Here is a 12081-nt window from a genome sequence, read left to right as displayed (position 1 = left end):
AGTGATTTTATTATAAAGCGCAAAACGTCTGTTTGGTGATCCAACTCTGAGGTGCAGATGTTCATAAACCTGGTGGCTGACGAGAGAATTAAAAAAGGGATGTAGACGGGCTGTTTTACTCTCAGCCGCTCGCGGCTCCAGCTGATTTCTGATCAGCGGCGACACGAACAAAGCGGTTGCGCAATCGAGTATGTCACAGCAGCTTCACCCCAACCTGCCCACTTCTCCCCTGGCTGTGGAAAAACACACGGGGACAAAACGGATGGAGCCGCGACGAGCCGCGCCGAGCCGAGCCGAGCTGATGAGGTACTAGTGCAAAAGCACCATTAGTTCATCACACATCCCAGCCAACATACACATTTTGATTCAAAGTGGGCCACTTGGGCACAGAAAGGACCAGGGCTTGAAATGGGCAAATATCATGGCCTTATGGTTTCACTGTAAAGGTCCCAATCAGGAAGCCTATCCAGACCAAATATACCTGTATGTTGCTTATGAGGGATACAGGTGGACTACAGTGGACTACATGGGGAGGGGGTGAGAAAGAGGCAAATTGCAAGGGTCCTATATCATTTCAGTGACATGTGTAACACGAGTTGACTAGCTGGGCCTTGGCAGATCACAATCAGTCTGTATAGACAGTCACATGTAAGGCTGTCTTGGAACCTGCAGAAAACCCATATGGGACCCGTGTTGCAGCCCAGCTTTAGCTCAAATGGGGCCCACATACACAAGTGTGGCTGTTTTAAGGCCATTGAATCAATGAAAGTGATAAACAACTTTTCTCTTTTTTGAAGCACTCCTGTCCCTGGATGAGAAGATTTGTAGTCAAACATAATTGTCCTGAGACAAATCTTTAGACTTTAGACAAAGTGACAGAATAGAGTTTAAACTTAGTCTTCAATAGCTAAAAGAATCATTACCAAACTGTGGCATCTGAAATGTTCTTTTTGTTTTGTTTTTGTTTCATTTTGCTCGGATTTAGATGGTCCAGGGGTCACATCTGTTTCCAGGGCCTGTGTGTGCCAGTCAGGCAAAGGTTACATGGGATTGTGGGTGATGTATGCACCTGATTATACCAGGAAGAAGAAGGGGCAGAAACAATGAGGTCAGATTTTGGTACTCTCACAGAACAGTCTTTCATGAATATGAAATGTTACGTAAGCGCAGTGTTAATCAGTAAACACTTTTACACTTTAACTTAAAAGGACAAAAGTCATATGATAAGCAAACGAGAGATCCTCTAAGTAACAAATTAAATGTAGTAAATAACCACATAAGAGGTCAGCCTGTGTAAAGTCGCTGAATATTGATATTGATACACAGTGACCACAAATTTCACAAAGTAAAATATTTTATTGTTTTTTTTTGACTGTTTTGTAGAGTGTCACTGTGTACTCTCAGAGGTTTGCTCTGTGAAATTTGTGAAATGTTCCTGTGTTTCCTGTTCCTTTGCATTGTTTTCTGGAGGCGTGTCTTGCCACTTTCATTGATTTTCAAAGCACCGTGAAATCAGTGACAAAACCAAGAATGTCACCACATTTCTGGCACTTGTTGAACATCAGACTAAACAAAAGTCTCTTAGTTGTGATGAGGTTAAAGGCTGGATTGGTAGGCCTGGTTGAATGCATGAGTTTGTATGCACGTGTGTGTGTTTGGGTGAAGCGCTTAATGTCCAACCATCTTGCTCATCTTTCAGGAGTGGCTGCACAGGAATGCAACAGTCTCTGAAGTGCTCCAACGCATTTGCAGTGGATCAAAGTAAAGACACAGCTGGTACTGGCTTAGAGTCCATCTGTGGAATAATTGGCCCTGTTTTTTGAACATTGCGATGCTGATGTACATCAGTGTGTGTCTAAGTGCAGTGTGAGCGTGTGGTCCTTGACTCACGTCTGCAGCTTTCTTCTCTGAGAGTTCCAGTTTCTCCTGAGCATCCTTCAGCCCCTCAGAGAATTTGTCCAGTTCATCCTCCGTCTGCTTCATCTTCTTCTGGAGGTCCAGCAACTCGTCCTCCAGCTGCAATGAGACAGAATGTAGGTTCATCTGGGATTTAAGTTTTCACCCACTACACACTTAATCTCAGTTTGAAAGCAACATGTTCTTCAGTACTTGATACTGCTAATGCTAAGATTTTGCCAAAATTTCTTTCAAATAATTTGACATCACTGAAACAAATATTTATTTTCTTTTCTCTTTTCTCTTTACATTTTTTTTATTCTTAAAAATGCTTCAAATAAGTAATATGGATGAACTCCCCTGGGTTTTGAATTTTATTATGTTTATATAGCACTCAAGTAATGGTTTAGTCTGACAGCAGACTGATGAAGCCAAGTTTTCTTTTTTTATTGTTGCGCCACTGATGGTGCAGCGGCAGCTGATTAGGGAGTGTAATTGTGTGCATGAAGCCTGGTATCACAAGAAAATATACTATGGCAGGAGAAAGTGTGGAATTAACTTGTTTTCTTATCTAATTTTCCATAAAATGTGATCTGATCTTAGACTAAGTCATTCATCTAGACAAACACAATAGGTCTAATATTATGACACAAACAATTATATCTTCTTGTGACTTCTTTAAACACACCAACTAACTGGAGGTAAAAGTTCACAAATCCCTCAACCAGCCTCAAAACTCGTTCGACAGCAGTAACTTCAAGCAAGCTCTTTCAGTAGCTCTGGATCAAACCTGCATTATGCTTAGGAGGGCCTTTTGACCATTTCTCTTTACAGAGAGCCCAGACACATTTGAAGGACGTGCAGGTATTAACGTCTCTTTTCAGGATATTGTGCAGCATCTCTGTGGGGTTTTTGCATAATGCAGAGTATTCCTCCCAAACATTTCAACCTCCCTGCTTCACAAAATGTTTTCCTAGTAGTGCTACAGATGTTCCTTGGAAACATTCAGGTGCACAGCAATGTTTTTGTTGTTATTGTTGTTGTTTACTTCTTCCACTCAGCTTTAGCTGTCACTGGTAGGGTTGTTCTTTACGTCTCTGAAGTTTTGGTGTTGTGCCTTTGGGGGGGGGATCTTGGCTGGGGGTTCACTTCTAGCACGAGTAGGCACAGTGCTAACCTGTAAACAGTTTGTCTCTCTGTGTACTGATCCTCCCTAAACACTTGGAGATGACGTGCATTCCTTTCCAGCCTCATACAGCTCAGCTACTCCTGATAGTATCATCTACTTTTTCTAAGGCTTAGCAGATGCTTCTTAAGAACAGCTAATTTAAAGTTTTATCTATCAAAGTAGCTCTAAACTACACCCCCAAACTAATTTCATTCATTTGACTTTAGGTGTGCAGGCTATTGACTCCAATCAGCTTTCACCGAACTAATTAGTCTATAAGCTGATTAACTTTTTCCTCCAGCTCTGTGGTCTTTAAATGTGTGTCGTTCAAAGACAACAAAAATGATAGTTGTTTGTGTATTACTCTTTAAGCACATTGTGTTTGTCTTTTATTGTGACTTACGTAGATGAAGATCACATCACATATCATATCAACATATCATGAACACGTGTCCCTGATTCTTTTAAACATGCCATAGTGAGACCACTTCTTCAAAAAGCACATCTTGACCCCAGTGTTCTGTCCAATTTTAGACCTGTTTTCTAATTTGCCTTTTATTTCAAAGGTCATTGAGAGAATTGTTTTTACATAACTGCAATCGTTTTTAGAAAAATAACTGTGTTCTTGAAAAATTTCAGTCTGGGTTCAGGACAAGGCATACAGGCATAGCACTGAGTCTGCACTGTTGAAAGTGCATAATGTCATTGTCCTTTCCGTTGATGCCAAATGTCCAGTTGTTTTAGTTTTGTTAGACCTGACAGCGGCATTTGATACAGTGGATCATTCAATCCTCTTGTCTCGCCTTAATCAGTGTGCTGGTTTAAATCGTACCTGACAAACAGAAGTTTTTCTGTAATGATTGGCGACCTGTCCTCCTCTGCTGCTCCTTTGTCCTGTGGTGTGCCCCAAGGCTCCATACTGGGCCCTTTATTTTTTTCACTTTACATGTTGCCTTTGGGCTCTATCATAGCCAGGCACAACCTAGCTTTTCACTGCTATGCAGATGACCTCCAAATTTATCTTCCTGTGCTCCCAAACAAAAGTGGTGCTCTTCAAACCCTTTCTCACTGCATTGCAGAAATTAAAATGTGGTTGGGGCGAAATTTTCTGCACTTAAATGAAGATACAACAGAATATATTTTCTTTGGTGATTCAGCACACTCTGGTGATCTATCTTTTAAAGTGAAAGCTTCCGTGAGGAATCTTGGAGTTATTTTTGAAGTTTGACAAGCAAATTGACAGTGTGGTCAGGACCAATTTTTATCAGTTACGGGTTTTAACAAAAGTAAAGCAATTTTTAAAGCGTGCACACTTGGAAAAAAAACATTCATGCTTTTATAAGCTCAAGAATTGATTATTGTAATGCTTTGTATGTTGCTGTCTCCAAGTCTTCTCTTAGCCGTCTTCAGCTTGTTCAGAATGCCGCTGCACGCTTTTTAACTAATACTCAACCCGGTTTTATTTGCTCTTCACTGGCTTCCTGTTTCTTTTAGAATTGATTTTAAAATGTTAATCTTTGTTTTTAAAGCCCTCAATGGGCTTGCCCCTCTTTATTTATGTGAACAAGTGCGTGTTCAGAACTCCACTAGAGGCCTACGGTCCTCAAATCAGCTCCTGCTGGAAGTCCCCAGGACCAGGACTAAACTCGGGGTGATCGGGCCGTATCGGTAGCTGGACCCAGACTCTGGAATAAGCTTCCCCCTATTTATTTAGACTGGCTTTTAATACACAGTATTGATGTGAAATATTCTTAATTTAATTTTAATGGTTTTATTATGTCGTTTTTAAATTGTTTTGTTTTAATGTGGATTTTAATGGATAGTACTTTGGTCACCCTGTGTGTTGTAAAGGGCTTTATAAATAAACATTGATTGATTGATTGATATCAAATTAACGCAAAAAACGTTGGCTACGATCTCAGAATATTGAAAATGTAGTAAGTGTACAATTTTGGAGAGTTTGCAGTGAAACTGTAATGACTTAAATCTATAAATGCCACATCATTCCAGAGGGAGACTCTTTGGCAGCATTTACATATTTAGCATCGATGACTGTACATGGTAATGTTTGCTGTCACCTTCTCCTGACAGGAACTCTTGTTGCAGTCAATACCTCGCTCTGTCTATCGCTCTCTCACATAGACACACACTAAAGCAAACACAGGGTTAAGTGTTTCCCCTAATAAGTATTTGTCTGATAGTCCTGCTGAAATCCACTCTGACATTTTCTCCTGGTGTCTAAAAATACCCTCCTTATCAGTGAGAACAGATGCCTGGAACCACAGGTCTCATGTGTGTGCACACGTGGGTGCTTAATCTTTCATTTGTTTATGTAAACCATCCATTTGAATGCCTATAATTTATGTTTTTTATCTTCACACAGGCTTGATGACAGATGCCCGCTCAGCCAGAGGTTTCATTAACTTTCTTCCAGCTGGTCCAGGTGGGATATTACTGCTTTATTCTCATTGAAGAACAAATACAAGTCCTGGGTGGACTCATCACCTGACCTGGCCGGTACCGGCACTGGGGCAGTGTAATAATCTTTATTACATTTCTCTCTAAGCCTCAATGTAGACAGCTTTAATAACAACCAAAAGCAGCAGAATTCATCTTGTGTCATCTTATTCAGTAATTGTTGAGTATCTATGCCTTTTTTTTTTTTTTTTTGGGTGATGTCTCAGGTTGTGTCAAATGCTTTGGTCACACACTGTTAGACTATTGCCATAAAACATAGAAAACTAAGAGAAAATTGTTCACATATTCAAATGCCCAACTATCTCTGAGGAATTGTCTCATATGGCTGTAGAATAAATACAAGTGATAAGTGTTTATATACTGTTTCCCTGAAGGTATGTCTGGTATGCCATCAATGTTTTGATTAATTTCAGAACTTGACAAAGTGAAAAGCTTTTTGTAGAGAAACACATGAGCTTGACTTTCTTTTGGCACATCGTATATAATTGTTTATTTTGAAATGGATTTAATACTCTGATTATCCTTTTGTGATGCTGACTTACTAATTAAACATGGGGTTTCTTGCCATGTTTTTTTGCTCAGTATTTTACGCCATTTTTACTATTTTATTTGGTCAGAAAAGGATTCAGAGCTCCTCAGACGGCAGGCTTATGTCTGCTGATATTGCTCATGACCAAGCTTTCGGTTCCCACCTGTTTGCATTTGTCCTCTGCTGCTTTCTTGTCCGTCTCTGCTTGCTCTGCCCGGTCGATGGCGTTCTCCTTGTCCAGTTTCAGCATCTGCATCTTCTTCTTGATGGCCTCCATGGTGGCAGATTAGTTTGATTTCCTTTTCTGAGATGTGGAAATGCACCTTGAAAAGTTTTGCCTGCTGTAGTGTTGAGATGAAGGAGAATTAGCCTTGTAGAAGACAACAAAGCAGCAGAGAAATGGTGGAAAGGAAAGAGACAGAAAGGCAGAGACAGAAGGAAGGAGACAGAGAGAGAAGTGAGAAGAGATGGAGAGCCCAGCCCTATATGGATAGTTATTTGAACGCCGGACAGAACCTACCTCCAGTCTCAACCTCCTCCTCTCCTCCTCCCCCTCCTCCTTCTCCTCCCATGTTCTCAGCCTCCCTCACTCCACCCAACCTCCCTCTCCATCTTCTCCCTCTCTGTCCATTCCTCCCTTCATCCCTCCAATCACCATTCTGCATCCACTCCATCCTGACTCCCTGTCTATCCTGACTCTCCGACCACACTCCACCCTATCACACCCAACTCTCTGAGGAATGGCCTGGCCGCTCCGCTCACTTACTCTTCAACTGTGGCGTATCTCCTTATTTGGCTCGCTGTGTTTGCACGAAGACATGGAGATAAAACAGGCAGGTTCTGTTTCCACATTTAACCTCCTGTCAATGGTTCAGCATCTCGCTGGCACAGAGCATCTCACACTCAAGGCCTTTAGGAGTGCATACACTCTTAGATAAGAAGACATGCAAAGTAGAGGGAGGGTAGGTGTGCGATATAAAGAGGCACATATGAGTTCCCAAATGTATTACTGTATTTACTGGAGGTGTTGCCTTTTCCAAGACTACTGATATATAGATGTAGTCTGAAATACAAACACAACTGAGAAGACGCAAACATGAATGATTAGGGAAATATTTTTCCAGGGATAACTTTGAGTCATTCAGAAATCACATTGTGCGAATGCTCTCCTCCGTTACTACTGTATATCACAACACTGTGATGTAAACAGCTACCGTGAGTTTTAAATGTGATTATCAGGGACAGTCGAGAGAATCTGAGCAAAGACGTGAGACATCTCCTGAAATTTGAGCATTGAATTCTGTACGCCTCATATTTGAGTTTGATGAGTGAGGGATGAAAGCGGACTGGGACGGTGAGTTTACGTGAACAAAGGTGACCAGTGTGTATAGTTGCATAGAAAATAAGTAGAAAGACTGAAAGCACTTTTGTGTAGGTGCACATGGATGAAAGGACACTAGTGCACTGCAAGGCTGGATGCAACATTTCTTATAGCTTATGCCAAACAGGTAGTGGACTAAAACCTGAGGACGGCTGGAACAGGCTGCAGCAAACCACCTTGATCCTGAACAGGAATAAGCAGGTACTGGTGTGGGATGGATGGAGTTGCTAAAATGCTCATGTGAGTGATTATTCTAGCTTTCAGGTTTATATTGTTTGTTCTAATTCAAACAAGTGGAGTTGATGAGTTTTCTACATTTCAACTGGTGACATTTCCAGCTTGCTGCATGTCAAGATGGTGGACTTTAAATAAGCTGTTGATAGATACAATGATGTATATTTTATTTTCTATAAGCTACATGCTTTTACATACAGTATGTGTGTGCGGGAAATGTTTTACCAACACAAGTGGCCACATCTAATTTTAGAACTCGTCAAAGGAAACATAGCTGGAGGTTCCCCAGTGTTCAAGTCTGAGTCAAGTTAGGAAAATGACAAATTAACTACCTGCGGCAACAATAAAAATAAATAAAATAGAAAAAAACCCAATATAATCAGAGTTGAGTACAAATTACACAGCTGTGTTTATAAACATGTGGAGTCTTTAAAATACTTTTTAAGGATCTCTCAGCATATGTTTTGACTATGGTCAGATGATAAATGAAGTGGAATCTCCTTTATGTGTTTTTTACAGGTGGACCAATCAGCTGTACATTTTACCATTACAAGAGAAGTCAAGTCTTTAAAGTGGGGGCTTGAGTTGGGGCCAATCCCAATACACCCCCTACTTTCTTCCACTAGCCCCCCCTCACTACCACTACCCCCTAGCCACAGATTTTAGGGCACTTGAAATCTTACCAGGGCCCAGTCCCAATACCCCCACTCCCCCTACTTTTCAGCACCACCCCTAAATTTTGCGTGCTACGTCACTGCGTAGTTACGTAGTTACGTTTGCACATACGTCACACCATATCAGGAAGCCGAGAGCCAAAAGCTGTTTTAATTTCAGCTGTAGCGCTGTTCATATGCCACTTTATTAAGTTTTAATATTTTTTCAGGCGTAAAAGTAACTAGTTAAGATTCCCAACCTGAGCTCAGTTTATCCAAATAACGCCTGTTAAGAAATTTGATCCGATGCTTTTGGAGAAGAGCCGCCGGCCCGGAGCAGCAGCAGCTCACGGTCGGTTCTGCTCTGTGGAGAATTACCGCTGGCTGAAATAAATCATTTAGGAAAATAAATGTTGGTTTAATGGATGAAATCTAAAAGTTGTAGCTACGCCTGTTAAGAAATTTGCTCCGAAAATTTCGAGATGAGTACAGCCGGCTGCCGGCTCGGGAGCTGATTTATGGTTCCGCGTTAAATCGACGCAGAGCCTACGGCGTAGGGTACGGCGTAGGGTACGGCGTACAGCGCGCGTCGCCGCGTAACCTACGCCGTAGGCTCTGCGTTGGTGTAGCGCGAAACCATAAATCAGCCTTTATTCTGGCGTGATATTTGCAACAACGAGCAAACGAGTGATTAAATACATTCACTGAGTGAATATTATGAAAGTAAAATATATATTTCTCGCTAGAAATGTAATCAAAACGCATTTTTATGCAGAAACTAACTCAAAATATTGATTTTATTCACTAAAAAATAAGAAATGTCCGCCATGTCTTTTTTTTTTGATTCAGTCCACAAATGACGACGAAAAGCATTCTGGGAATTTTTCTGGCCCTCGGTCATCTAGGGTGCATCCGAAAACCCTCGCTCTGTAGGGCCAGATTAATTTCCACTACCCTCGTTTTCCCCACTACCCCTAGGTGAAAAGAGGAATTGGGACACCACTACCCTCATGGGAGCGCGCAAAATTTAGGGGTAGGGCTGAAAAGTAGGGGTAAGGGAAGTATTGGGACAGGGCCTTGGAGTCAAGCCTGAGTCCTGAACATGAGTTGCCAAAGGGAAGAATGTCACCAAAAACATTTTACTTCACTTATGGGTAAGTAAACACCACAAATATGAAACATCTTGGGCTTTTGGCTTTGAGAGGCATTAAAAAAAATGAATATATGTTTCAGTCATTGTTTTAGGCTTCAACCACATTCAGTCTCAATAGCAAACATTAAGCTGTAAGAAAAATGACCCACACTTCAACAGGAGCTGCCAGCAAAAACAGAAAACCACTTGATCCGAAAGTGAAACCCAATGAGCCTTTCAAACCTTTCATGCATCTGACTTACACAAAAAGAGAAATAATTTGGTGGCTAATCTTATCATTGTCTTATTTCGTGGAAAAAAAAATTATTTCATTTGCACCCACACAGACCTGTACAAACACACGTACCAACCTGAATGTGGACGGCCTGGCTGAGTATAATCAAAAGGACATACAAGGCACACAAAAAGCTCTTTTAAGAATATGAAACAGGTAACATTATGGCTTCGTTGGAATTTGGTCAATTTTATTTGAATCTTCCACTCAGCTCCGTTCAGACGTAACTATTCAAATTAGCGTGCCAAGTGTGAATGAAAGATGGATGGAAAGAGCCGAAAATATCAATTTTCCACACGTTTAAGCTTACAGAAGAGACGACATTATACTTGCAAGCATTACATTGTATCAGTGTAGTTGTTATTTACAGGAAAAAAAATACTCTTTAACATTGAGATCTGTTAAATCACTCAAAACAAGAGAGCAGAGACATAAAAAAATTGACCCAAAAATAAAAGCAGAATATGGAGATATGTTATTCTGGATCAATGGATTTATCAGTATCAGATGAGGTTGTCAGGGTTGGACATTACAGACAGATTGAACAAAGCTTGGTGTTTCCAGAGAAAGGATCAGTCATCACTCAACACTTTCGGGCAAACTCCATCACAGTCATCAATTGCTTCAAGGACAAATATTTTTGATTGCTAATTTACAAAAGAGCTTTAGAACTCTTCAAAATCTACAGTGCAACATTTTGTTAAAACATTTAGGTGATCTGGGAAAACCTTTTTCACCTCTCTCTGTCGCTTATCCAGAAGTGTAAGCTGAAATTGTGTTACGCAGTCAGAAGGCCACATTTCAGCTCTGTGCAGAAGTGCTGCAGAGGTCTCTGAGCATAAACCCATTTCAGATTTGCAAATGTGGGGTAAGCAGATGTTCTGTGGTCAGATGAATAAACACTTTTGATTTTAGGGGATTATTGATGTTTTATTTAGTGTAATCGATATTTGTCTGTGAAAGATTCATAATCCAGTATGGCCTGTGGGAAGGCACCATTAAGGCAGACGTGTCTCCTGAACTTCTGGGAAGACTGGAGGCATATTCCAACACTCCCCAATGTTTTTGGAGTTGTAGTTCAAAGCTTACAGCAGCACAAAAATGATTTTTTTTTTCAAGTTGAAATACCAGTTTCAATTTAATTTGAAGGAATATTAAATTACACTCAGGAGGTGTTGTCTATCTCTCGTGGCATCTATTCTTTACTATCAGCAAAGGCCAGGTAAAGTCACATTGAATGCTGATCCTGGTCATCTCTTGCAACAATGATGTAATGCTTTATGGCACTTTGCCAGATAAACAATGGAGAAATTTGCTCACAGGACTACAGTGGTCATCTTGACAGAAGCAGCTAAGAAAGCCAAGAAAGTCTAGCAATGTGCATACCCGAGGCTGATTTCTCAATAGTGGTTTAGAGTCAGATTTAAAGTTAACAGTTTTGTGACACAAGTAGTCTGAATAAAGTGACAGCAGAGGCAATAATATGATGTGATGAATAATGTGAAATGCCATGAAATAACTTTTGAGGACCGGTGAAATGTTTACCAAAGCGGAGAGCAATGATCTGGGACTGAAGCCCATCAGATGTGATCAGTCCATCAAAGGGACACATATGATCCTTCCTACTAACAGTTTAGAGTCAACCTAACAAGCATGTTTTTGGTATGTGGGATGAAGATGGAGCACCTGGAGAAATAGTAAACACACCGCAATTGTGTTGACCAAAAGTTGAGTAGTGAAGTAGTGAAGACATTTGAAACTGAGGCAGCACTTCTTTCTCATGAAAAAGATGATAAAGGTAGAAAAAAAGAGTTGTGTAAAATATCACTAATTCTAGCTTGGAAAGGAAAAAAACTTAAAATTAAGCTATTACTCTTGGAGCCCAACTAAACAATGTGTGTCTCATGGTCTTTCAGCCAAAATCACATCTAGAAAGTACAATGAAAAAATTTGGATTTTATTAATTATATTAGTATCTTATCTAATAATATTAGTATCTGAAATAAAAATATCAGATGTTCATGGTCTTGTTCACAACCAGTCCACAACCAGCTTTGAGTTCATCCTCAGTGTGAAGTGCAGCAGCAGTTTTGTCTTTAGGGCTGTTTTTAAAACTGCAGCTGTATTTCTCCTACACATAACGTGCAAATACTGCAGTGTCACACCCCATCGCTGTGTGAGCAGTTTAAGAGTATAATTTAGTGTCTTGACTGTTTTCTCCTGATGTTTCAAGTATGTTTTCTCTTGCTCCTTCTCTGCCATATAAATCTGTCAAAGGGCTTTAACTAAAGATGCAGCGCAGCCAATCAGAAAGG

At 40.5% G+C, this 12081-nt stretch overlaps 1 protein-coding gene across 2 annotated transcripts in view; it reads right to left on the bottom strand.

Moving 5' to 3' along the window:
• Positions 1-6561, bottom strand: part of tpm4a (tropomyosin 4a) — a 28091-nt gene extending 21530 nt beyond the window's left edge. The window contains exons 1-2 of one of the 2 annotated variants that reach the window (XM_061738217.1): positions 6235-6561; positions 1891-2016 (exon numbers count right to left, since the gene is read on the bottom strand). In XM_061738217.1, coding sequence (XP_061594201.1) covers positions 1891-2016; positions 6235-6348 — 240 coding nt within the window. In that variant the 5' untranslated portion in view covers positions 6349-6561. The remainder of the gene's footprint in view (positions 1-1890; positions 2017-6234) is intronic. The other variant, XM_061738216.1, reaches the window with a different exon arrangement.
• Positions 6562-12081: the final 5520 nt, after the last annotated feature.

This window comes from Cololabis saira, chromosome 13, assembly GCF_033807715.1.
Source record: "Cololabis saira isolate AMF1-May2022 chromosome 13, fColSai1.1, whole genome shotgun sequence".
Lineage (NCBI taxonomy): Eukaryota > Metazoa > Chordata > Actinopteri > Beloniformes > Belonidae > Cololabis > Cololabis saira.
Note: the sequence above shows the minus strand (reverse complement) of the source record. Positions and strands in the feature narration are given on the sequence as shown.